This window comes from Chrysochloris asiatica, unplaced genomic scaffold (assembly GCF_000296735.1).
Source record: "Chrysochloris asiatica unplaced genomic scaffold, ChrAsi1.0 scaffold00147, whole genome shotgun sequence".
NCBI classification, from domain to species: domain Eukaryota; kingdom Metazoa; phylum Chordata; class Mammalia; order Afrosoricida; family Chrysochloridae; genus Chrysochloris; species Chrysochloris asiatica.
The window spans coordinates 4,112,141-4,137,802 of NW_006408665.1; the positions used below are offsets into that span (position 1 = coordinate 4,112,141).

The 25,662-nt window shown below is 36.0% G+C and overlaps 1 protein-coding gene across 1 annotated transcript in view; it reads left to right on the forward strand.

Annotated features, from left to right (window-relative positions):
• SLC12A2 (solute carrier family 12 (sodium/potassium/chloride transporter), member 2) overlaps nucleotides 1-25,662 on the forward strand; it is a 148,457-nt gene that overhangs the window by 90,421 nt on the left and 32,374 nt on the right. Inside the window, exons 13-20 of the mRNA XM_006870688.1 lie at nucleotides 1,054-1,177; nucleotides 2,190-2,291; nucleotides 4,295-4,450; nucleotides 6,675-6,774; nucleotides 15,997-16,108; nucleotides 17,665-17,805; nucleotides 21,742-21,848; nucleotides 24,108-24,187. Of these exons, the coding sequence (XP_006870750.1) occupies nucleotides 1,054-1,177; nucleotides 2,190-2,291; nucleotides 4,295-4,450; nucleotides 6,675-6,774; nucleotides 15,997-16,108; nucleotides 17,665-17,805; nucleotides 21,742-21,848; nucleotides 24,108-24,187 (922 nt within the window). The remainder of the gene's footprint in view (nucleotides 1-1,053; nucleotides 1,178-2,189; nucleotides 2,292-4,294; nucleotides 4,451-6,674; nucleotides 6,775-15,996; nucleotides 16,109-17,664; nucleotides 17,806-21,741; nucleotides 21,849-24,107; nucleotides 24,188-25,662) is intronic.

Consider the following 25,662-nt stretch of genomic DNA (forward strand, 5'->3'; position numbering starts at 1 on the left):
CTTTAAGCCTTTTCTTGCACTAAATAAGACTAGCTAATAACTGTAAAGTACAGTTTCTGAAGTTAAACCAATATTTATAATTATTTGTGTTTATATTGGTAATGAGCCCTGGGTGGTGCTGTGGATAAGCATTGGACTGGTAACTGCAAGGTTAGCAGTTCAAACTCACCAACTGCTCTTTGCAAACCCTATACAGGGTCACTACGAATCAGGATCAACTCGATGGCACTTAACAACAGCAGCAATAATAACTGGATGCACCTGTTCTCACTTACCTACAAATTCTACTTAAAGACAAGACACACTTAGAAACAGATCTAATTAGTAGCCCAGGGACTGCATGTTTTTATAGAAATGTTTGTGCACAGACCCACTGTCGCTGTATATTCTTTGAGTTATCTTTCTAAAACTAGTGATGGGTTTTTGTTGTTTTGACGTTAGCATAAATTTGCAAGATAATATTAGAGTTTGAAATGCAATCAAAGACCATAAATTGGAAGAAATATCTTGTCCCCATTATCATGATGGAAACTGACTGAAGCTTTTACTTTACAAATACTTGAATGCCTACTATGTAAATATATGCCACAAATTCTGTTTATTATTAGGGGAACAATGTTGAATAAGTTAAACATTATGTCCTTCCAATGAGTGTTAAATAAATAGTTGAAAATAGAAAGGAAATAACCTTTATTACTAAATGAAGCAAATGAAATGTTGATTCTTCATACTTGTTCTTAATGTTGTTGGAGCCTGGTAAATGTGTAAAACACATTTTTAAAAACAATATTGAATAATGTCTCAAGAAAAGTGGTTAAGTTTTGTAGTTGGTATTTTTGGCGTTTTTTGGTCTAAAATGTGTACTTGTTTCACATCTGTATCATACATAGAAAACTTGAAGAATTTTTTTGTAAGCGAAGTAGTAATGTGAGATGGGAAAAAGGACAGTAATTAGAAACTTGTGTTCCATTCCCAATTGCTTTATTTTAACTGTAAGCAAATTTATGTCTAATTTCAGCATATCTTATTTTACTCCCTACATCTCTTCGTTAGGCTCTATGTAAGGACAATATCTACCCAGCTTTCCAGATGTTTGCTCAAGGTTATGGGAAGAACAATGAACCTCTTCGTGGCTACATCTTAACATTCTTAATTGCACTTGGATTCATCCTAATTGGTTAGTCATATAAATGTCGTACAAATGTAGATTTTGTTACATTTTTAGTGTTAACTCTAAGCATTAAATTAAATTATAAGCAAAATATTACTTTGCCTAGAATATGGTTAGTTTCTTATCAGTATGTTTGCTAAAATTATTGCCATCACTACGACACTATTAGGACTGGGGTGTGACCCTAAGAAATGTGCTAATAACATAAAGAAAAGAAGGATCCCAATCTACTTCATAGAGATGGAGCCTCTGCACTTTTTGTTGGCACTTCTGCCTCTGATCTCCAGCAATTGATCCTTCAACGGCTAAAAATGACATTAGATATTTAAATTATAAAGAAATTCATCTAACCCTTCAGAATAGTACATATTAAAAGTCTGATTATACCACCAAGTGTTGTAGTGTAGTAACAAACTTATATGTAATGCTGGTAGGTATACATCTGGTGTATCTACTTTCAAGAAGAACCTGGTGGTATCTATTGGTGTTGCATGATCTAGCAGTTCTGTTTTTGTGTATATAGGATGTTATTCATGTAACTGTGTAATTAAACACTAAGAACAGTACCATTTAATATTTATTGATGTATATACATGTGAGGAGTCCTGGTTGGCACTGTGGACTAATGCGCTGGACTGCAAAGTTGTTTGAACCACAAGCTCACCAGCCACTCCTTGGAAACAGTACACAGGGTTGCTATGGGTTGGAACCAATTCAACGACACTTAACAACAACAACATATGTGTGAAGTAAATCTGTGTGTTATGACTAGAAACAATAGAACAAATTTAAAATAGTGAAATATAAAGGAGGTTTCAAATGTGTGTGAGGGTTGCTTTTTGAAAAGTAGTGTATGTGAAACATATATGGCAAAATGTAAATATTTATAAAATCTAGATGGTAAGTATAATGATCATCATTTATGTTATCTAGGTTTGAAATATTTAAAAATTTTTAAAGGTTTAAAAATGTCTTATATGTCATTTAATTGACCTTATGTTTTTGGTTTTTTTTGCAGCTGAACTGAATGTTATTGCTCCAATTATCTCTAACTTCTTCCTAGCTTCATATGCATTGATCAATTTTTCAGTATTCCATGCATCTCTAGCAAAATCTCCAGGTGATTCATAAATATTAATCTTTTTTAATTAAGAGAAAAACACCTTAACAAAATTTAAAATTTGTTACTGTGGGAGTAGCTAATTAATGCTTAATCTGACTTTTTATAGCTCAAATTGTAAGTCTTCAAAGATCTCTATCATGAAGTTTACTGATAATTTTCTTTTTGTCTTAGAAGTACTTTAGATAGCATTAGCATCTAATTCTGAAATTTTGTAATCTTTTAATGTTCAATTTTCTTGTTTTCCCTTGTATTATGTAAGTGATTTTCATTTATTTGAATTCTAAGAACATTAATATAATATACAGGCAGTCCCTGAGTTATAAAAACCTGACTTATGTACAGCTTGTAGTTAGGAACTGACCCCTGTAAGCCCTATTATAGTAAAAATTCAAGGTATATACAATGATTTGTAATAATGTGTTACTTTGCACTGCACATGAAAACATAATTTTGATTATTAGTATATTATTATGTTATAGCTGTTTTATTGTATCTGGTAGTGTTTTTGTTTTTTTAATGTTTTTATGAATATAAAGGCACATTTTATGCTAATACTAAGACAGACATTTGAATAGCTAGTGATAGATATGAACCACACCTGTCTTGACATACTTAAAAATTCAACTTAAAGATAGATTTAAGATTGGAAATCATTCGTAAATGTTTTCAGAAGAAGCCAAGGTGCCACAGGGTCCAAGTGCTACACTTCCAACCAAAAGCTCTGTGGTTCAAACCCACCAGCTGCTCCACAGAGAAAGATGAGACAGTTTGTTTCTGTGAAGATTGCACTCTTGGAATCCCTGTGGACATTCTAGTCTGCTGATGACTTGAGTTGGAGTAGACTTGATAGTAGTAGTGGGTGGATTTAGTTTAATCTTTCCTGAAGTGTTTTAATGCAATGAGTTCTATGGAATTGTAATATAAGGAGTCTTTATCAACTGAAAACATTAGATATGGCTTTTTAAATAAACTATGACAACAGGTGGAAATCAGGAACAATGATACAGTAACAAAAGCACCATGAAAGCACAGTGAAAAGATAGAACAAGAAAGAGGAAGTATGAGGCCTTTGGACATATAAATAAACCTTTTAGCTTCACTTGTTACTTTGAAATTTTAACTATATTGAAATGCTTTAAAAAAAATATCTTTGTCTCTGGAGTTGCATATGAGATGTTCCTTTCTAAAAAACATAAATTATGGTTGAAAACTTATAAATACTAATTTTCTCTTATGAAACTTTAAAACCATGATCGTTGAGATTTTTGTTTGTTAAGAGTGGGCTTAATTCATAAACATTTTATGAAACAATAAATAACAGTGTCTCTAGCGTAGTGGTTACGAATCAGGCTGTGAGCCACAAGGTCAGCAGTTCGAAACTACCAGCTGTTCCGCGGGAGAAAGATGAGGCTTTCTGCTCCCGTAAAGATTTATAGCCTCGGAAACCCTGTGCAGGGTCGCTATGGGTCGGCATTGACTCCACAGCACATACAGCAACAATAGTCAACTCAGTTTTTCTAGCATGTACGTGAATTTTTAACTAATCTCTTGAACATTTACTTTTAGTCATTTTGAAGATAGCATCGTTAGTGTTTGGATGTGTCTCGTTTTAAAACCAAAATAAAGCTACACTACGAAGGACTCAATTTGAAGTGTTTCTTCTCTTTTAACCCTTCTCTAGCGTTTATCATGCACTAGGGTTGGTTGATTTATGGATTGTTGTTGTTGTTGTTTTTTTAAGTTTAATGAATATAGGACTAGTAACCTAGAGTAATGTGGAAGTAAATAGATGTGTCATCTTTATGGCTATCAGTAATCTTAAAATTCAGTTGTAATTAGTAACAGTCATTGACAGTACTGGTATGTATATTAGCTTTATGCTTAATGCTAAAACCCTCTTAGTGAGCCAGCCACAAAAAGTTATTGTGTACATGTATATGTACCATTATAAACATTGATGGGTCACTGAATGGTTTTTATTTGTTTATTGTTATTGTTAGGATGGCGCCCTGCGTTCAAATACTACAACATGTGGATATCACTTATTGGAGCAATTCTTTGTTGCATAGTGATGTTTGTCATTAACTGGTGGGCAGCACTGCTCACATATGTTATAGTCCTTGGGCTGTATATTTATGTCACCTACAAAAAACCAGGTGAGTAGGTGTTCCTGTTTAGTATTTCAAGCTAGAAAACTTTTAGTACTTCTTTGTTATAATACTTTAAAGCTTTATCTTTGATGTATTTGAAAGACACATTTACACTTGGTTTAAAACCTAAAATAATTTATTTCCAAATGCATGTAGCTTTAATGGAAAGATTATTTTGAGATGTTTTATTCCCATATAGTTTCATATTCTACCTATAGGTTAAGTGTAACTAATTTTATTTATAGAAAAATAATAAATTCATATAATTAATATTCATATGCACTCATGTGGTTTGAAATGGTTCAGACTAGTAGTACTATATGGTATATTAACAAGCATATGTTTCCTACTGTGATTGTGGAACTGTAACAAGAATTATAGAATTCACAAAATACTAAAAGACATAGCATCTGCCCTCTGGCTTACTATGTAACTAAGAATATGGGAGAAGTCAATCATGTTTTAGCAATAAAATAAACATTACTTAATATATATTATATTGATAAATGCTAGGTCTTTCCAGTGTACAAGATAATGCTAGAATTGACCGAGTAGTCAAGATTGCAGCTGTTGTATAGCCTTATACAGAAGAGCCAACGCAAAAGGCTTGAGAAGAAAATAAATGATTGTAAGAATGTCTGCAAGGCAAAATTGTAGTTTCAAACAATGGATTTTGTAATCCAGATACAAGAAATAAGATGTTTTGTATTATAGTAGTGGCTCTATACATGACGTGCACAATGAATCTATGGTTATTTTAGAAGCAATTATTTTTCTGTTTATTAAGTTTGCAAAGTAGCAAATGTCTAAAATTGTTTGGTGTCCAAATTGTTTGTTTAATAAGAATTAAAATCTGCCTGTTCAAATAACCTAAACAATTAGGTACTATAAATAGAATAAACAATTAGATTTGCTCATTGTACTATGCCTCTTCCTCTGTAGACCTTCCGATATATTTATAAACAATTAGGAGCAGTGTTTTCTTTTTTTTGGTGGCCTGTTATTGAACTGCATGCACATTGTGTTTGCAGCTTTATCTTACTCTTTTATAACTTACTCTTTTTCTTTAAATGCAATTATAGTAAAATTAGCATTATACCTAATATAATGTTATGAACTTCAGATAGGAGGATGAGTCAAAAAATTATCTGCACTCTGGTTATATTAAAATGCCTGTCCTCAGTTGATGACAACATTGAGTGTGCACGTGAAATGATTCTGTTGAATAGACAAGTGACAGTGTGTGACAAATCATGTGCAAATCAGCCATGGCTCTGCCTATGAAATAACCCACGACAGACTTGAATTTTGAAAAGTTTGTGCAAGATGGGTATCAGAACAACTCACAGAAGAACATAAACAGAAGTGTTTGGACATCTGCAAATAAAATTTGACTGATACTCAAAGAAAGGTAAAAGTTTCTTAAAAGAAATAATCATTACTGGTTACAAGATATGGATTTCCGAGCCTGAGAGTAAATGTCAGAGCATGGAATGAAAACATTTTCAATTGCCAACAAATAAAAAGTTCAAAAGTCAACTAGCAGCTGGAAAATTGATGCTTATGATAGTTTTCTAGGATTCTCAAGGGCTAGTATTAGAGGGGCATTATCAGAAAAAGGCTCAACTGTCAACATTGCTCTTCATAGTGATATGCTCACTGAAAAGCTAAAGCCTGAATTTAGGTTTGAACTTAGAGGACTACTAACCAAGGGTGTTGTGATCCTGCATGACAATGCACATCCACACACCTCTGCCCACAGTGTTGACACTCTGCAGACACTTCGTTTTGTGGTGTTAAAGCGTATTCCCTATAGTCCTGATCTTGCTCCATGAGACTTTCACCTGTTTAGTCCCCAGAAAGCAGTCCTCGAGGACCAAGATTCGCCTGCGATGAAGAAGTGAAGATAGCAGTGTATTCCTGGCTCGCTGCTCAGCCTAAAACATTTTTCAGAAGGGAATGCAAAAGCTTGTTGACAGACAAACTATTGAAAAGCAAGGAGACTATGTCAGAAAATGAAGTATTTGTCTTTTCTAAAAATTAAAATAAATTCTACAGGCAGAGTGTGCAAAATTTATGACTCACCCTCATATTAAAAGTTCTGAGTGCAAGAGTTTAATTTTAAAAAAGACTTTCAAAACATGAAAGCACTGTTTAACTCTGTATCAAGTTGCATTTTAATTGGTTGTTGATGTTGTTATACTGCATGAACCTATTTGTTTTCTCACAGATGTGAACTGGGGATCTTCTACACAAGCTCTCACTTATCTGAGTGCATTGCAGCATTCAATTCGTCTTTCTGGAGTAGAAGACCATGTGAAAAACTTTAGGTAAGCAGTAGGGTAATGGAAGAAGCCCTGGTGGTACTGTGGGTTAGGAGTTGGGCTGCTAAGTTCAAGGTCTGTGGGTCACGACCCACCAGCCAACCACTCCTCAGGAGAAACATGAGGCTGTTTGCTCTGGTAAAAATTTACAGTCTCGGAAACTATATAGGGGTACTATGAGGGAACTGAAGAAAAAATTCAAGCCTTGATTTACAATGTTGATGTATTCTATGGGCAAAATATTGAATGATGTAAAAAGTATCAAAATAAGATGAAAGGAATACATTGTACAAAAAAATGAATGTTTGGTGTTCAACCAGTTCAAGAGCCAATTGTGTCAGAAGCCTGCTCCGACACTCTTATTTGGGGGTCCTAGAGGGAGGTATGATGTCAGCGAAGAATGAAGCTCACAGAATCGATGGGTCTTGTTAGATGGTGAATCTTCTCCGTTTATTTCAAATTCTCAAACAGCTTTTATACTACTCTATACCATCAATTTATTAATCATTCTTTTCAAAGTAGTGGTTTAAATCATACATATTAATCATTTCAATATAGAGCATCAAGAATATAAACATTTTCCTTGTTCCCCTTTACATAGTTAGACAATACATGATTTCTGTAAGCAAACCTGCTTACAGAATTGCTCTAAAAATGTCACGTTAACCTTAAAACATAATTCTAAATGTTAACTCCTATTTCTACCTTCACCTATTATTTTCTATAGATTCATTAATCACAACATGTACCTAGACATTATTTGCTATGGTAACTGACAACACAATTGTTTCTCATGATTGATTAAACAAGAAAAACAAGAAGCATAAAAAAGTTTAGTAGCCAAGAAGAAACAGAACAACTTCCTTATACCAAAAACTTCCCTATACAAAACATCTAGTTAAATTTCTGCTTATCTAATACTATTCCCTTAGCCCTCAATTGCATTTTTGCTAATTTTCTAAAGGTCTCAATGCCTCTGACCAAAACTACACAGAATGTTGAATGTAATCTTAAACCTGAACTGGCAAAAACTTTAGCTGATTTTTCCTAGTGGTGAAACTTATTGTTAGTGTGAGAAGCATTCTTTAGGACTACACATGATTGAATATGTTGTGAATGTGCAAGTTTCAAATCTCTAATATAGTTCTTACTAAGATTCTACTGAAAACTTTTATTATAAAATCAAGAAAATTAAAAATAATCTGATTAAAACAAAGAGACAGAGACAGCAGAGTCCCCACATGAGATCCCTCCTGGGGCCTTGTGTTACAAAGGGGGGACCCATTGTGGCCCTGCTTGTTTAGGGTCCTCTGCCGCTCTGCCCCTTGGTGTCATGGCCTCTGCCACAATTGCATATGATCATTGCATATGATCAAGAGCCAATAATGTTGAAGAAAGAAGTCTAAGGTGCATTGAAGGCATTGACAAAGAACAAGGCTCAGGAAATTGACAGAATACAAATTGAAATATTTCAACAAACTGAGGCCGCCCTGGAGATACTTATTCATCTGTGCCAAGAAACTTGGAAAACAACTACTTGGCCAACTGACTGGAAGAGATCCACATTTATGCCTATTCCCAAGAGAGGTGACCCAACGAAATGTAAAAGTCATTCGACAATATCATTAATATCGCATGCAAGAAAAATTTTGCTAAAGGTAATTAAAAACAGCTGCAACAGTACACTAACAGAGAGTTTGCAGAGGTTGAAGCCAGATTCAGAAGAGAATGTAGAATAAGAGATATCATTGTTAACATTTACCTAAATCTTGGCTGAAAGCACAGAGTACCAGAAAGATGTTTGCCTGTACTTTATTGACTACTCAAAGACTTTTAATTGTGTGGATCATGACAGGCTGTGGTCAACATTGTTGTGAATGAGTATGTCGGAACACTTAATTGTGCTCATGAGGAACCTGTACATAGACCAAGAAGCAATTGTTAGAACAGAAAAAGGATACACCAAATGGTTTAAAATTAGGAAAGGGTTGTATTCTTTCACCGTACTTATTCAGTTTGTATGTTGAGCAATTAGTCCGAGAAGCTGGACTATATAAAGAAAAGTGTGGCATCAGGATTTGAGTAAGACTCATTAACAGCCTGCAATATGATGTAAACTTGCTTGCTGAAAGCGAAGAGGACCTAAAATACTTACTGATAAAGATCATTGACCACCGCCTTCAGTATGGGTTATACTTCAATGTAAAGAAAACAGAAATCTTCACAACTGGACCAATAAGTAACATCCATATAAATGGAGAAAAGATTGAAGTTGTCAAATACTTAAATTTACTTGGGTCAGCCATCAGCTCTCCTGGAAGCAGCAGTCAAGAAATGAAACAACATACTGCATCAGGCAAATCTGCTGCATAAGACCTGTTTAAAGCGTTGAAGAGGAAAGATGTCAGTTTGAGGACTAAGGTGCACCTGACCCATGCCATGGTATTTTCAATAACCTCGTATGCTTGTGAAAGTTGGACAGTGAATAAGGAAGACCGTAGAAGAATTGATGCATTTGAGTTATGGCATTGGAGGAGAATATTAAAAGAACTATTAACTCTTTTTTGAAAGATTTACAATCAGGATGCTCCTTGGAAGCCAGGATAGCCAGATGTCTCTCAAACTTCAGACATATTATCAGGAGGGACCAGTCCCTGGAGAAGGACATGCTTGCTAAAGTGGAGGGTCAGTGATAAAGAGGAAGACCTGCAACAGCAGTGGGCTCAAACGTAACAACGATTGCGAGGTTGGCGCAGGACAGGGAAGTGTTTCATTCTGTTGTGCACAAGGTCACTGAGTCAGTACTGACTGGATGGCACCTAACAACAACAACAAATGAACTGGAATTGACTTAATGGCAGTGGATTTTGTTTGGTTTTGGTTTTAAGGTGACCTGGAGACATTGTTTCCTAGTTGGCAACTTCAGTTACTATTCCACAATATTTTCATTTGTTGATAGTTCATAAAATATGCTCTAGAAGCATAGAGTATTTTATATTTCATTTGGATTTCGTTGATGTAATTATTGAAAATTAAGATTGAGATTCTTTTTCAAAATGTTCCAAAGAAAAAATACTATATTAGGAAAATATTGGGAAGGTTTTGTTAAGGGTCACATTTGAAGAGTTGAAATGATGGGTTACAGTAAGTGAACAATTTTCCCCTCTTTGACTATTGAAGTACATGACAAATATGTAACTTTGTTAGTGTTGTGTGCTTTCAGTAGGCTCAACTCGTAGTAACTATACAGGGCTTCTGAGAGTAGCTGGTGGCTTTAAACTTCTGTCTTGGGGTTAGCAGCTGAGTGCTTATCCTACAGTGACACACCAGAGCTCAATATATAGCTATTCCCTGTGAAATTCATACATGTTTTTTGCATACCTTGTTTTGTAATTTTGCTAAGACATTAAATATTTGCATATTATTTGCTCTACTCTCATCAGAGACTAACTTGGAAATTAATTATAGTGAAGAATCAGTACTTAAATTTATTTATTAATAATTTTATCTTTGTTAAGAAAAAGTACATCGCAAAGCATTTCAGTTCAACAGTTTCTACATGGACAGTTCAGTGACATTGATTATAGTCATCATTTGTACAACTCTTCTCAGTCTCTCTGAATCATTCCTCCCACATGGACACAAACTCACTGTGCCCTAAGTTTCCTGTCTCATCTTTTGAGCTGCTGTTGTCAATTTGATCCCATAGAGATGGTTCTTAAAAGTGCTTAATTTTTAGGCAGACATTTTTTTTTTAATGTTTTATTGTGAGTTATGTGATAGTTTATATGGGAGAACATTAGTTTTACATTCATTCTGTTGTATATCGTTTCATTGCCATGGTTACAATTCCCTCCGTGCATCATCAACCAACCAAAGGGTATACCTTGCAAGCCTGCCCCCACACACCTCTCCCCCTGGTCTTCAGCACACAGTCCCTCTCCCTCTCTGGATCTAAAGTGCCCAGCTGCTCCATCGCTCCACTTCATCATCTCTGCCTCCATCTCAGGCATCACTGCTTCTCTGGGTAGGGTCCCGCACTGTACTCTTCTCCATTAATGGTCCCAGGGACCTCTGCTCCTAAACTGCAAAGTTAATCACTCCCCTCCTTGCTATAAAATGTCTGTCTACCTTTACATTTCCAACCCTCACGATCAGTCCTGATGACAGTTATTCACTATTGTATCCCAAGAGACCCATCTGCATTTCATTTCATCAGCCCAGCCTAGACAGATTGAATACTACTCACTGGAGATTCTACCTTCCTCCATGCCCTCTGGATCTAGGTTCCCACTTGAAAGCTTGTAAGTCAGTCACCTCTTGCCTGTGTAACCCCACCCCCCATTTTGGGTAGCCAATGTCCAAGTTGCCCATCCCTGTCTACTCTGTATGTGGAGGGGGTGGGAATGATTCTTGCTGTAAGGATTTGTTCCCTCTTTTGAGCTACTGCTTCCATAGGTGTAGGTCAAGTTCATCAAATTGCATCAGATTACTCTTTTCCTCTTCTTTCTTCTTCTGGTTGAGCTCTGATCATCCAGTCATTGAAGCCAGGTCAAGTGGGTATTATCTGCAAGTGTGGGTGTTCTTATGCATATGCCCTCTCTTTTTATCAGCTGAACGCTTCACTCTCCACTCTAGTCCTCTGTAGCTATGTCACTGACTGTGGGCCGAAGAGTCCCCAGGTTTTGCCACACCGCTGGCCAACCAGGTCTTGACCTCGGTTCACAGAAGTCTAATGAACATTGTAGGGCTTAGCTCGCCGCTTCATTGCTGTTTTTCCCTCACTTTCCCTTATCGGTGACAAGCGTGGTCACCAATCAGAGCGTGTATTCCCATTGAGTCTTAGTCTTGGAAGGGGGTTTTAGGCAGGCATTTTTTACTCCTTAAGCTAAACTGTTTGTTTTTAAGAAGACTTGAGAGGATATTATTGTTTATGGTTTACAGACCATTTCATGACAGTAATTTCTGGCGTTTATTCAGCATCCATGGTTCCAGGAAGTCTGGAGTCTGTGAGAATTTGAAATTTATTTCTGCATTTTCCCCCTTCTGATCAGTATTCTTCTGTATAAAGTTTAATCAAATTGTTCAGCAATGGTAGTCATGCACCATCTAGTTCTTCTGGTCTTGTGACAAAGGAGGTGGTTGTTTATGGAGGCAGTTAGCCACACATTTCATATCTTTCCCCTGTCCCTGACTTTCCTTATTCCTCTGTTGTTCTAGGCAATAGAGGCCACATCTTGTGCTTGGGAGGCTGCCTTATATTAGTTTTGAATTAAGGGTAAAGAGCATTCATTTTTGCTTGCTTAAATGACTTTTAGTATATTTCATCTCTATAATGGTTTACATTTAAAACCTATTCCTGAGCCTGATACACTTCATATAAATTTTTGAAATTTAATTACTAAAGTACGATTGATTATACTTCTCTAAACCCAGAAATATCATTTTCTTGTATAGATCATTAAACTTTACGGATTATTATTTATCTTTGGAGTCCTGGTGTGACGCTGTGGGTTAAGGTGCCAGACTGGAAAGCCGTTTGAACTGCAAGGTTGTTGGTTCAAGCTCACCAGCTGCTCCTTGGAAACCCTATACAGGGTCGCTATGGGTCAGAATCTACTCAATGGCACTTCACAGCAGCAGCAGTGTGGCACTGTAGGATAAGCACTGGACCGAAAAGTTGGTTTGAACCTCAAGGTCAGCAGTTCTAACACACCAGCCACTCCTTAAAAACCCTTTGCAGGGTCACTGTAAGTTGGAACCTACTCAGCGGCACTTCACAACAACATTTATACTTAGTTAAAAGTAGCCTTGTAATTTTTGAAAATCAGATCTTGAGACTGTCATTCTTAAAGTTATTCAAATTAAGTCTGGATGTGAATAGGTGAAGGATCCTTGTTGTCACAGTGGTTAAAGCATTTGGCTCTGAACCAAAAGGCCGATTATTCAAACCTACCAACGTCTCTGCTGGAGAAGGATGTGGTAGTATGCTTCTGTTAAGATTTTCCTCTTTGGAAATACTATAAGACAGTTCTAGTTATCCAATAGGGTCACTATGTTTGTAATCAACTCTATAGCAATGGTTTAGACTGTTTTTTGAACAGGTGACTTTATTTAATCATGAGTCATTAACCTCTCATTGACTCATCTGCATTGTAAGCAGATACTTTTAACCCATGTGTGTCAGTAAATCAAAGGGTAAATAATGTTCTTTAAAAGATCATTGAGTAGTGACTACTTCTAGAAAAGAATTCCTTGACTAAAATTATGCCAGTAAGAAAGTCTGTGTGTTCTTTGTGGTATTCTCATGGAACTCTCCTCCATCTTTTCAGTCTAGGAGTAAAAGCTCCTGGAGGCCACAGATCTTCAGTGTAGGGTAGAGAGAAATAAGGGTGGGGGAAGAAATGAGAGAGAGAGAGCCCTGGAAGGAAAACATTTATTTCAGCGCTTTTTTGATAGTTGGTGCCAAGTATGACAGAAAATAGAAATCATTCCTATATGTAAAAAATTATATTCAGGACTTACCATGAATAAAATTCAAATAAATGTGACTTTGTCTTGTTATAGTAATGGGAACATTTTTAACAATATTTTATCCCAGTATAGCTTTCTAATTCTTCACTGAGTTTTAGTTGTACATACTGAAATAGGAAAAAAACTACCAAGTTTGTTATGAAAATACTGGTTGTTCCACCCCTCTATCCCCTATTTCTTCAACTTCATAGGCGACCACACTCTTTTCCTCTTTATTTTTTTTTAACTTTTTATTGTGAATTGGGTGAAGGTTTGCAGAACAGATCATCAGCTTTAGATTCAACAGTTCATACACATTTTATTTCATCTTATGGCTGCAATCCTCACAATGTAACATCACATCCCACTTCCTCCCTGTGTTACCTGTTTCCAGTCCTCCTCCTTTCCTAAGCCTTCTGAACTTTGTCTTAGGGTAAATATTGCACTTTTGACGTCAAATGGTTGATTATTCTAAGGTGTGTGTATTTATCTAGAGTTTTTTAACCCTTCTACACCTATTGTTCAGTGGTTCAAGCTTACCAGCTGCTCCTTGGCAACTCTATGGGGTCACTATGGGTCGAATTGACTCGACGGCATTTAACACCAACACTAGACCTACTGTTTGGCTAAAACTTGAGCCATGAGAGTGATTTATTTAGCCCTGAAGGGTAACTTAAATAAGGGCCATATTCTTAGGGGTTCCACCAGTCTCTATCCAACCAGTAAGTTTAGTCTTTTTTTATGGTTTTGAGTTTTGTTCCATTTTGTCTTCACTGTATCCAGGACTTTTTAATGTGGTATTGCAGAATTCTAGCATTCAAGCTGCAGCATCGTTTCTGTCACCAAGGTCATGTTTTCCAACTACTCATCTTTCATGTGTTTTCAGCTGTCGCATTCCAATCACCAGTAATTATCATTGCATCGTGATTACATGTTTGATCAATTTCTGACTGAAGAAGTTGGTGGAATTCTTCAATTTCATCATCACTGGCTATAGCATTTTATGTATAACTTTGAATACTAGTGGTATTAACTGGTCTTCCTTGTAAGCATACAGATATTATTCTATCACAAACAGTATTGTACTTCAAGATAGATCTTGAAATGCTCTTTTTGACAATGAATGAGACACCATTCCTCTTCAATTTGTCGTTCCCAGCTTAGTAAATCATACAGTTGTCCCATTCAAAATGGCCAATACCAGTCCATTTCAGCATTCCATTTAATGACAACTTCCCATTTTCCTAGATTCATTCTTCATGCATTCCACATTCCAGTTATTAATAGGTGTCTCTAGCCATCTCTTCTCATTTTGAGTTGTGCCCCATCAGCAAATGAATGTCCCAAAGCTTTGCTCCATTCATGTAATTAAGGTCAATTCTACTTTGAGAAGACAGCTCTTTCCCAGTCCTATTTTGAGTGCCTTCCACACTTCTGGCACAGTTTCTCACTATGTTCTGCTATTGATAATGTTTCCATTTACTAACCCTTCAGAAGTTGTCTGCCTGTCCTTCTTCATAGTCTGTCTGTCTTAGTCTGGAAGGTCTACTCACCATGGGTGACTGCTCTGATATTTTAAATATTGGTGACATAGCTTCCAGCATCACAGCAACACATAATAAGCCACCACAGTGCTACAAATTGACACACTAGTGGTGAGATTTTGCATTTAGTTTTCTAAAATCCTAAGCATTTCACTATTCTTTTTTAGTCTTAATTCAGTTTTCTTCTGCTTACTTTATGAGTATAATTAGAAATGACCCTAACAGTTAATACAATATTGAAGTCAGAACTTTTAGTCTCCTGCTGTTTGCTTTCAATTAAAGTCTATTCTGATTATTCAGATTCTCGATTTGATTTCTTGCCAACCTTGTAGGACTTAATAGACTTTAGCTTTCTGAAAACAAACTGATTTCTACTTCTTGTCAACAAAAATTAGCAGTTAAAATATGAAAAGTCATGCTGCTGTTTTGTGTTTGCAAAAGCAATTGTGTTCAATTTTGGCTTCCTCTATTGTTAATTAGAGTGTAATCTTCTAGATAAAATAGAAACCTTTTCTCCACTTGTTGTTGTTGTTAAGTGCCATCGAGTCGGTTCCGACCCATAGCGACCCTGTACAGGGTTTCCGAGGGTGTAAATCTTTACGGGAGTAGAAAGCCTCATCTTTCTCCCGCGGAGCGGCTGGTAGTTTCGAACCGCTGACCTTAAGGTTTGCAGCCCGATTCGTAACCACTACGCTACCAGAGTTTTTCTCATATGACAGCAATCATTAAAATTAAGTTAGCGATGGCTTATATCACAAAGTGTAAAAGTAATTTTGGTATGGTCAAGCTAAGAAGTGAGGTGACCTGCTTTGAACATGAAAGGCAAAACTGTGTGTTTTAGAATAAAATTGTTCTGTATTTTTCAAATAGTATGCTAATTTCCTTTTATAATATCTACCAGAACCTTTATTTATAAAAGTACCTATTATTTCAAAGGAACATTTAATAAAATGTTTATTCCAACAAGGTTGGAATTTCTCATGCACTAAGAAGGTCTGAGTGGCAGTCATCTTCTCCAGTAAGAATCCTATGGGCTGTGTCTTGAGGACAATTTTATAAAGAAGGTTCTAGTGTTATTCTTGATTCTTAGACAAATAACTTGAAATTGTGTTCTTGTTACCAAAACCCCAAGCTTCTATAATTTTGTTTTTCCTTTTTAATCTTAAATTAGGCCACAGTGTCTTGTTATGACAGGTGCTCCAAACTCACGCCCAGCTTTACTTCATCTTGTTCATGATTTCACAAAAAATGTTGGTTTGATGATCTGTGGTCATATACATATGGTAAGTGTTCATTTGTTTTTATCCTATAAGGCATTTTTCACTCTGTGCATATGTATTGTAATAAAGGGAGCTTTCTAGTTCTGAAACAGTTAAACAAGATAAAAAATCTTTTGTATTTTCCCCTGAAGGCAGTTACTTTCCTCAGAATACTTGCACTTTTAAATTGTGTACACATTTTTTTTATAATTTTAATTTTCAGATTGTTAAGCTTCCTTTTTTTCCCCCTTTATGAATAAATTTTAGCAAAGATGTATAGTCCCTGTATAGTGCTGTAGGATAAGCACTGACCGTTAGCTTCAAGGTCAGTGATTCAAACCCACCAGCCACTCTCAGAAGCCCTGTATCAGGTTGATATGAGGCAGAGCCTAACTGATGGCACTTTTAACAACAACAACAACAAAAACAACAACGAAGAATGACTTGGCTATGTGAAAAGACTTCTTGATAACTAAGGGTCCTAGGTGAAATTCTGTGTTTATTTTCTTATTGATATTTCTCATAAACTGGAAACATTTACTAGAAAAGTAAAGTAATATGATGTGGTGGGTAAAACCTGCTCAGTATCTAGGAAGGGAAATGTTTATGTCCAATATGTAGTAAAGTAGATGAATCCTAAATTTCCAAGTTTGTTTTTTAATCTAAACTAAGAAAATTAATTTAAATTGTGGTAAGCCTTTGTCTTTTAGTAAGAAATGGTACTTCTCTTTGTTGGCATCTTTGCTGTGTGGATGATAGATTACCTATTCTGCTTAAGAAATGTTGTCATTTATTTGTCAAATTAGCTTTTTCCCCAAGATCTATTGTTCATCGTTTTTGGTGCTACAAATATGTGCTGTATGCGCTGTGCCTCAGCCTCTGCAAGTGTCGGTCTTCCACGTGCATAGTGACAGACAAGGCTCTGTGTGTGTGTGTTGGATGAAAATTGGTGGAAGGCAGAGTAGGACACTGATCCCGCTTGGGACTTGTGGAGTTTGCAGTTTGTCTCCCAGCTAATAATAAGTTAGGGCCTTGAACATAAGAAATTATAAATGTGAAGCAATTCTTCTCTTACAAAAGATTAATTTTACTTTCCTCTCTTCTTATACAGCACATATTTGTATGTTCTTAAACTTAATGTTAGCATTTTAGTTTTATACATTTGTAAGTAATACATTTTATATGTTCTTAGAGTGATCGAAATAGGATTTAAGTTACGCAACTTCTATTAACTTTTCTTAAGCAAAATTATAATGAAACAATGCTGTTATAGAGCTCATTTTGAATTTTTGTGATGTTTTTAAGTTACTGAGAATTGATAATTCAGACATTTAGGGCCAAGAAGAAACAAGCTGGGTAATTTTCAAGTCTTCTCTTTCTTGCTTTTCTTTTTCCTTTTTGATAGCATTCCCTATTACCTTAAATGCACCAACGATTATCTTTACTCAGTCTTAAGGTTTAGGAAGAATTCACTGAGACAGAAATGAAATGGGATGAATTTTTTTTTTTTTTATCAGTGTGAAATAAGATCACTTTTCAATTAAAATTACCATTAATTTTTTTTATATGTATATATAAAGGGTCCTCGAAGACAAGCCATGAAAGAGATGTCTGTTGATCAAATCAAATACCAACGATGGCTTATTAAGAACAAGATGAAGGCATTTTATGCTGCAGTACACGCAGATGAGTTGAGGGAAGGTGCACAGTATTTGATGCAGGTAAATATGTTATGTATTTTAAATGCCTTTATTTTAACTTTGTAAGAAACATTTAACAGTCTTGTCATCTTAGGTTTTATTCATTTTAATACAATGAGAAATATTGCTTACTATCTTGTGCAAAATAGACCATTCAGGTTTATATACTATGATAGCTACATAATGTTCTGATAGTTAAAACATGTGGACTGTCTTAATCTGTTACTGTCCTTTTTGAAGAGAGTTCCCATTCACTCACTGCTCACCTATGATTTTCTTCTAAGACTATGAAGTTATGGGAGTTCTCTTAATTTTTAAAAAGTTTTTTTTTTTTTTTTTAATCTTCTATTTCTCACATTTAAACTTCATTTCAGTTTTGTGTTTGTGATAGTAGCCAGAATATGGGATTTGGAATCACCTACATTTAAATGCTAGCAGTACCACTTGTTTACTATGAAGTTTTTGCGTGAGTAAATCAGTTTAACCTCTCTGAACCTCAATTTCCTCACCTATGGGTTATGTTGTTGTTGTTAAGTGCTGTCTAGTCAGTTCCAACTCATTAGCGACAACAGAAACACTGCTTGGTTCGACACCATTTACACAATTGTTATATTCGAGGCCATTGCTACTGCCATGGTGTCAGTCCTTCTTGTTGGGGTTCATTCTTGAAAATATTCTACCTCTTGAAATGGTTGTATACTGACCACTTTTTTTTTCCCATACAGTGACTCTGTATACCTTCCATCTTCTTTTGATGCTTTCTGCATCATTCAATATTGTGTCCATGTTGTTGTTGTTATTGTTGCTATGTGTCCTTGAGTCAGTTTGGACTCATAATGACCCTGTATAGCATTTCCAAGGAGTGACTGGTGAGTTTGAACCGCCGACTCTGTAGTGTAAACCAACCTTTTGGTCCAGTGCTTCTCCTGCAATGCCACATTTCAATATTGAAAGTCACAGGGTTTTTTTTTTTTTTTTTTTGGTTTGAGAAATGCTGAGTGTGTTCTTCCTTTTTGGTTCTTTAAGTCCAGGTCTTTGCACATTTCATTATACTACTTTGTCTTCTCAAGGTGCAATTTGAAATAATTCTGTTCAGCTCTCTTCTTCATGTCTTCCATTTGCTTTATCGTCTCTATGCTGGAGAGCAAGTTTCAGAGTCTCTTCTGACATCCATTTTTGTCTTTTCTTTCTTTTCCGTGTTTTAATTAACTTTCTTCATATATGATCTTGATGTCATCCCACAACTCTTTTGGTCTTCAATCATGAGTGTCTGATGCATCAAATCTGTTCTTCAGGTGGTCTCTAAATTCAAGTGGGATATGCTCAAGGTCGTAATTTGGCTTTCATAGACCATTAAAAGCTACATTTCAGAAAAGCTGTGTTTTCAGTGATAAATTATTTCTTTTAATACATACAATGTTTTGTGGAAACTATGGAAATATTACCACTAATTAAATAATTTCTTTAATTAGAAATTCAAATAACATTTTTGCTGATAGCCTGCACAGCAAATTAAGTTCCAATGTAGTTATTTCAGTATATAGTGCTTATTTACATTGATTACATTTTTCACATTATGTCAACATTCTCCTTATTTCCATTCTGGTGGTTCCATTTCCATTCATCCTTGCACCTCCTCACCCCCCTGCCTTCTCATCTTTGCTTTATGGTAACTGTTGACCATTTGTTCTCATGTAGATGTTTTGTAGAATACAGAAACCCCATACTGATGGGTAATGTTGTTTCTTTTTTGAGTCAGTATGTTTTTCAACTGAAAGGTGATCTCCAGGGGTAGTTTCAGTTCAAAGTTTAAAGGGTGTTTCAGGGTGACAGTCTTGGGGATCCCCATAGGCTCTACCGATCTAGTAAGTTTAGCCTTTTAAAGAGTTTTAGTTTTGTTCTACATTTTTCACCCACACTGTCTTGGACCATTTATTATGTCCCCAGTCAGAACACTCCAGAGTGGTGACTAGGCACCATTTAGTTTTTCTCATCTTAGGGTACTGTTGTTAGGTGCTGTTGAGTCGGTTCTAACTCATAGCAACAGAATGCACAACAGAACAAAATGCTACCTGGTCCTGAGCCAACCTCACAAACATTGTTTGAGCCCATTACTGCTGCCACTGTGTTAGTCCATTTTATTGGTGTGTCTTCCCTTTCTTCACTGACCCTCCACTTTACCAAGCATGATGTCCTTCACCAGGGACTGGGTCCCTCCTGATAACACATCCAAAGTATGAGAGACAAAGTCTCACCATCCTGGCTTCTGAGGAGCACTCTGGCTGTATTTCTTCCAACACAGATCTGATTGTTCTTTTGGCAGCCCATGGTACTTTCAGTATTCTCCAACACCATAACTGAAATGCATCTATTCTTCTATGGTCTTCCTTATTCACTGTCCAACTTTTCATATGCAAATGAGAGTACCATGGCTTGGGTTAGGTCACACCATAGTCCTCAAACTGACATCTTTGCTCTTGAACACTTTAAAGAGGTCTTGTGCAGCAGATTTGCTTAATGCAATTTTTCTTTTGTTCCAGACAAGTGGAGACCAATACTAGTATCTTAGATGGCCGCTTACAAGCTTTTAAGACTATAGATGCTAGTCATAAAACTAGAATGCTAAACAAACATTATAGACTATGATGTGCCAATTTCTGAGTTGCTTTGTCCCAAGAGACTATTGTCCTAATCCTTCAAACCCAGTCAGGAAATCCCACAGGGTGCTTGGTCACATCTGGAAAGTATCTGTGACTATGCGCCTTTGATTATTTTGGACCCATTAAGAAGTTACTGGTGATCTTGTAGCCTAGTTATTCAAAAAATTATAAAACATTAAAGATACTGCTTTTTAAAAAAAACCACACAAACATTTTCATGTTGTTTTATGCTATTTTAACACTCCTCTTACAGTTTGTCTAGAGGGTTCTTTTGGTTACTGTGTGTGTGTGTTAGTAGCTACAAAGAAAATAGTTTTAAAACACACAAATGAATATTATTTCTCTGTGCCTTCAAAATAAAGATGATGGTTTTGGTAGTTTTACCCTATGGATAGAACCTTTTATAAATGGATATAGCCTTTTAGAATGTTGTTGAATTATTTCTTTTGTTCCTAATTATCCCAAGTGCTTAGGACAGTGCCCACATGTGGTTGGTTATCACTTGAAAAAGGTTTAAATTAATTAATCTTATGTGAAAATTATTTAATTAAGCATAAACTTACATATGCACACAATTTTAGAAATAGAATCTTCTAACTTGTTTTTTAAACTTACAGAAAAAATATATTGGATTTTTAGAGACATATGTTAAACGTATTGGTGTGTAACTCCAGATGAACTTTATTTTTGGAACAATTGTTGATAGACATTTACCAAATTTCATCAGAAACTGCACTATTGGTAGAGAGGATTGAAAATTTAGTGTTGATGTGATTCAGAATTGCAGTCAAGAATGTAATGTCATCCATTTGGACTTTTGATGACAGTCCATTAAAATTTAGAAGCAAAGTATATAACTTAGAATGTGCCCGTTGTATCATTATGTGTTTTTTTTAAAAGTTAAAGTATGTCAATCATTCCATTATATTTCCCTCAGTAAAAATATGGCAATTTTAGTTGGTAATTAAAAAAAAAACAAGAATATAAATTTAAAACTTCAAGTATTTCACTTTTAACTTCCTTTGTATATGTTTAATTATAAGTAGTATATTAATGTCATAGTATATGTAATTTAGATGTATTGTATACTTAAAAGTTTTAGCTAATAAATGTTACATGAATTATAAGTAGTATGTGAATGCCATCATATATCTAATATACAAGTGTTTGATACTTAAATGTTTTAGCTAGAAAGGGTTCATACTTTTACAATACCTAGAGACTTTTTGAAGAATTTTGTCATTTAGAAAACATGTTTGTCATATAGTTCTGTAACATTATATGTGTCCTGTTCTAGGCTGCTGGTCTCGGTCGTATGAAACCAAATACACTTGTCCTAGGATTTAAGAAAGACTGGTTACAAGCAGATATGAGGGATGTGGATATGTATATAAATTTATTTCAGTAAGTACCTATTTAATAACCTGGTTGGTTATAAGTTTTATTTTGAAAGGTTGCCCTGGTTTTTGATGTCTGTTTCTCATATAGTTTCATAATGGAAACAACAATGAACAGGATCACAGTGATCATTTGAGTTCTAAACTGATGATCTAGTAGCAGTTTTTTTTAATCTTTCTGTCTCTTTTTATGGACTTCTGATGTGGCGCTGTAGGATCAGCATTGGACTTTGAACTGCAACGTTGGCCATTCAAACTCACCTTCATGGAACCCCTATACAGGGTTGCTATGAGTCGGAATCAACTCCACGCACGGCGCATAACAACAACAATGTCTTTTTACATACAGATAGATGCACATGCATACATTATTACATACAAGCATGTATACAGTAACTTCCCATTTAAGTTAGTAGATTTTTACCTATTCTTATAACTGCTCCTGAGCTGAGTTCCTAAATATTGTCATACTCCATCACCTTCTAATATATGCCATTAATTAATGATTTTGGCTGAGGAACGACATTTCTTTACCTGTATCAATCTCATAAAACCGTAAAGTTCTTAAGGTTGTAACTTTTGAGAAGCAGATCTCCAGGTCTGTCTTCTGAGGTGACCCTTGGAGGTTTCAACCACCAACCATTTGTGTCACCCAGGGATTTCTGTTTACCCTTGTTGTTGCTAAGTGCTGTCAAGTCAGTTCAGACGAGTAATAAATTTACTGTGTACACCATAACCAAAACACTGCATGGCCCTCTGCAGACATCCTCATAATCTTTCCTATGTTTGAGTAAATTGTTGCAGACACTGTGTCAAATGTTAACTCACTGAGATAAGGTAACATTTTTGCAAATGATTACTTTCGTATACTAGCCATCTTACCGTAATACTGGGATCACTGGAAGGAAGAGTCTTTTCTGAGTGGCTTTATAAAAACTAAAGTGAATGCATGCCCTGAAAATTAGGTATTACTCTGAGTATTGTACATCAGACAACAATTAAAAGATAATTGCTCTCAGAGTGACTGGTGAATCCTAACTGCCAACCCTGTGGTTAACAGTATTTGACATATATCCAAATCAGGCTACTAACCTCACAGTCAGCAGTTCAAAACTACCACCTGTTCCGCGGGAGAAAGATGAGGCTTTCTGCTCCCATAAAGATTTATAGCCTCAGAAACCCTATACAGGGTCACTGAGTCAGAACCGACTCCACAGCACATAGCAACAACAAAACAACAATGAATGCATATTACTTATATAATTGAATACATTTAAAGTATACATTAAGTCTATTAGCACGTTTGCCTTGTAGAACAATCTGAAGTTTTGAAATTTGAAATTCTTTAAGTAGATTTGAGGAAAATGTGGACTTACTTGACTTAGAGGTTTAGTGACTTTGCAGATTTTAATGAAGACTGATTTTAGCTGCCTTTGTGGTTTTCATGTATTATACATATGTAAAGGGTGTTTCCACCTAAGGAGATACAAAATATGTCTCCAAATGTATGTATGTATTGAGTTCTGGTAGTGTAGGGGTTACAAGTTGGGCTGCTAACCTCAAGGTCAGCAGTTTGAAACTAACAGCCATTCTGCGGGAGAAAGATGAGGCTTTCTGCTTCCATAAAGATTTACGGCCTTGAAACCCTGTGCAGGGTCCCTGTGAGTCTGCAGCACACTACCACCATATATACTTATATAAAACCTTTGGACTATGTTGTTAGACTAGTTTTTAACATTTAAAAAAAAAACAAAACCACTTTTTTTATTGTTTCAAATACCTTCTCATCAGAAATTATCTCTCCATGTTCTATGACCTTTTCTCATTCTTAGAAAAGTCTGTCTTCAGTATCTTCATATGTTTCTTTTGGCTTTAAGCACATAGACTAAATACGGGATAAGATCACTGAAAATTGTTTCCCCACAATTTTAGTTGAACTGTTTCTGATAGAATAAAAATACACATACTGCTTTAAACAGCTTGATGGCAGAGCATCAATATCATGAAGGTCTACTCTTAAAAGTAATTTTCATGGGTATTTCGGAAGAAGGGAAAGGAAATGGTGTAGCTTTTAAAAATTAATGTTCTGAAGATCCTGTCAAGTATTTAAGAAGCATATTAAAGTCAGACATTTAAAGCTGAAAGTAATTTTAGAGATTAGCTCCTATTGCCTTAACTTTATAGCGGGGACACAGAATTTTTGTGATTTTTTTTGTTTTGTTTTGATTTTCCTTTCTTTTCCTCTCTTCTTCTCTGATTATCATAGTGATGCCTTCGACATCCAATATGGAGTGGTGGTTATCCGCTTAAAGGAGGGTCTGGATATATCTCATCTTCAGGGACAAGGTAAATCATAATTTTAAGTATTTTTTTTTTAACTTAAAAATACAGATTATTTTGTTAGTTCTGCAAAAATGCCATGGAGAAGGTGCCTGACCCTCCTCTGAGGACACAAGGAAGAAGGCGAAATCAAACTCCACATCAGTCCAAGGCCAGTTCCTGTAAGGCAGAGGTCAGGCACGCCTCTATCCTCCAGCCTTCTTTATCCTTTTCTGACACCAACCACCCCTCCCATACAATTCAGAATACAGCAGTTCTCTGGTTAGGCGCTCCTCTTCTCAGCTGTGTTCTGTAAACAGGTCTCTTTTGGCCATGCAGCCCCTTGGCAGAAACCCTCATTTTTCTTCCTTGGGACAGCTGGTCATTTTGACTGCTGACCTTGAGATTAACAACTCAATTTGTAACCTACCAGAGCTCCTTTTTGCCTGGTTGGGGCAAGTTTTACAGAGCTTCTTTAGTGCTGTTGATAAATGCTCAAAGCGTGTATCCAATTCGGCAAGCCAGCCTCCTGCCTCGAGGCACTCAGCTGTACCCATCCTGTGGGCTGGAAGCCTGGTGCTCTGTCTCTAACTCTGGTGCTGTTGTCTCTTCCACTGCCACCTCTCTGCACAAGGATCCCCTGTTCCTGGTTCTGAAATGGCTAATTTAAAATCCAGCGGATGACCACACCTACCTGTCCCTGCATTAGAGTACCATTCACTCTACTTACATGGCCTACCCAATCATTTGGTGGAAGTTACAAAGATTATGGCTAGAAGACACATATTAAATAATTTCCTCTACCACAGTCCTGATGTGGTGCTGTGGGTTAACGCACTGGACTGCAAAGTTGGTTTGAACCAAAAGGTTGGCAGTTCAAGCTCACCTATACAGGGACGTTATGGGTCAGAACTGACTTGACGACACTTAAAAACAACAACATATACCACAGTTAGAAATTGAAATGTAATTCTCACGAATTCTTCAGTAATTTTAATGGTTTTCATCTATTCTGTCTAATGGACTTACAGTATGGCCTCTGAAAATTGTATTTGTTTGGCTCTACCAGAATTTGTGTTTTCTATCTTTACTTAACCTGGATGACGGTTAGTGAAGTAATGGTTATGAAAAGACTCAAATCCAACCTGAATTACAAGTTTAAGATTATTAGTTATGATGGTACAGTGACCAAATTTATATTTTTACTTTTTATTTTGTTTTCTTAAATGTTTTATTGTGAATTATGTGATAGTTTACATGGGAGAACATTAGTTTTACATTCATTCTATCGTATATCATTGTCTCGTTGCCATGGTTACAATCCCCTCCATGCAATCCTTGCCCCGTACCCCCCAGGTCTTCAGCACACGGTCGCTCTCCCTCTCTGGATCTAAAGTCTCCAGCTGCTCCATCGCTCCATCGCTCCATGTCATCATCTCTGGCTCCATTTCAGGCATCACTGCTTCTCTGGGTAGGGTCCCGCTCTCTGCTCTTCTCCCTTG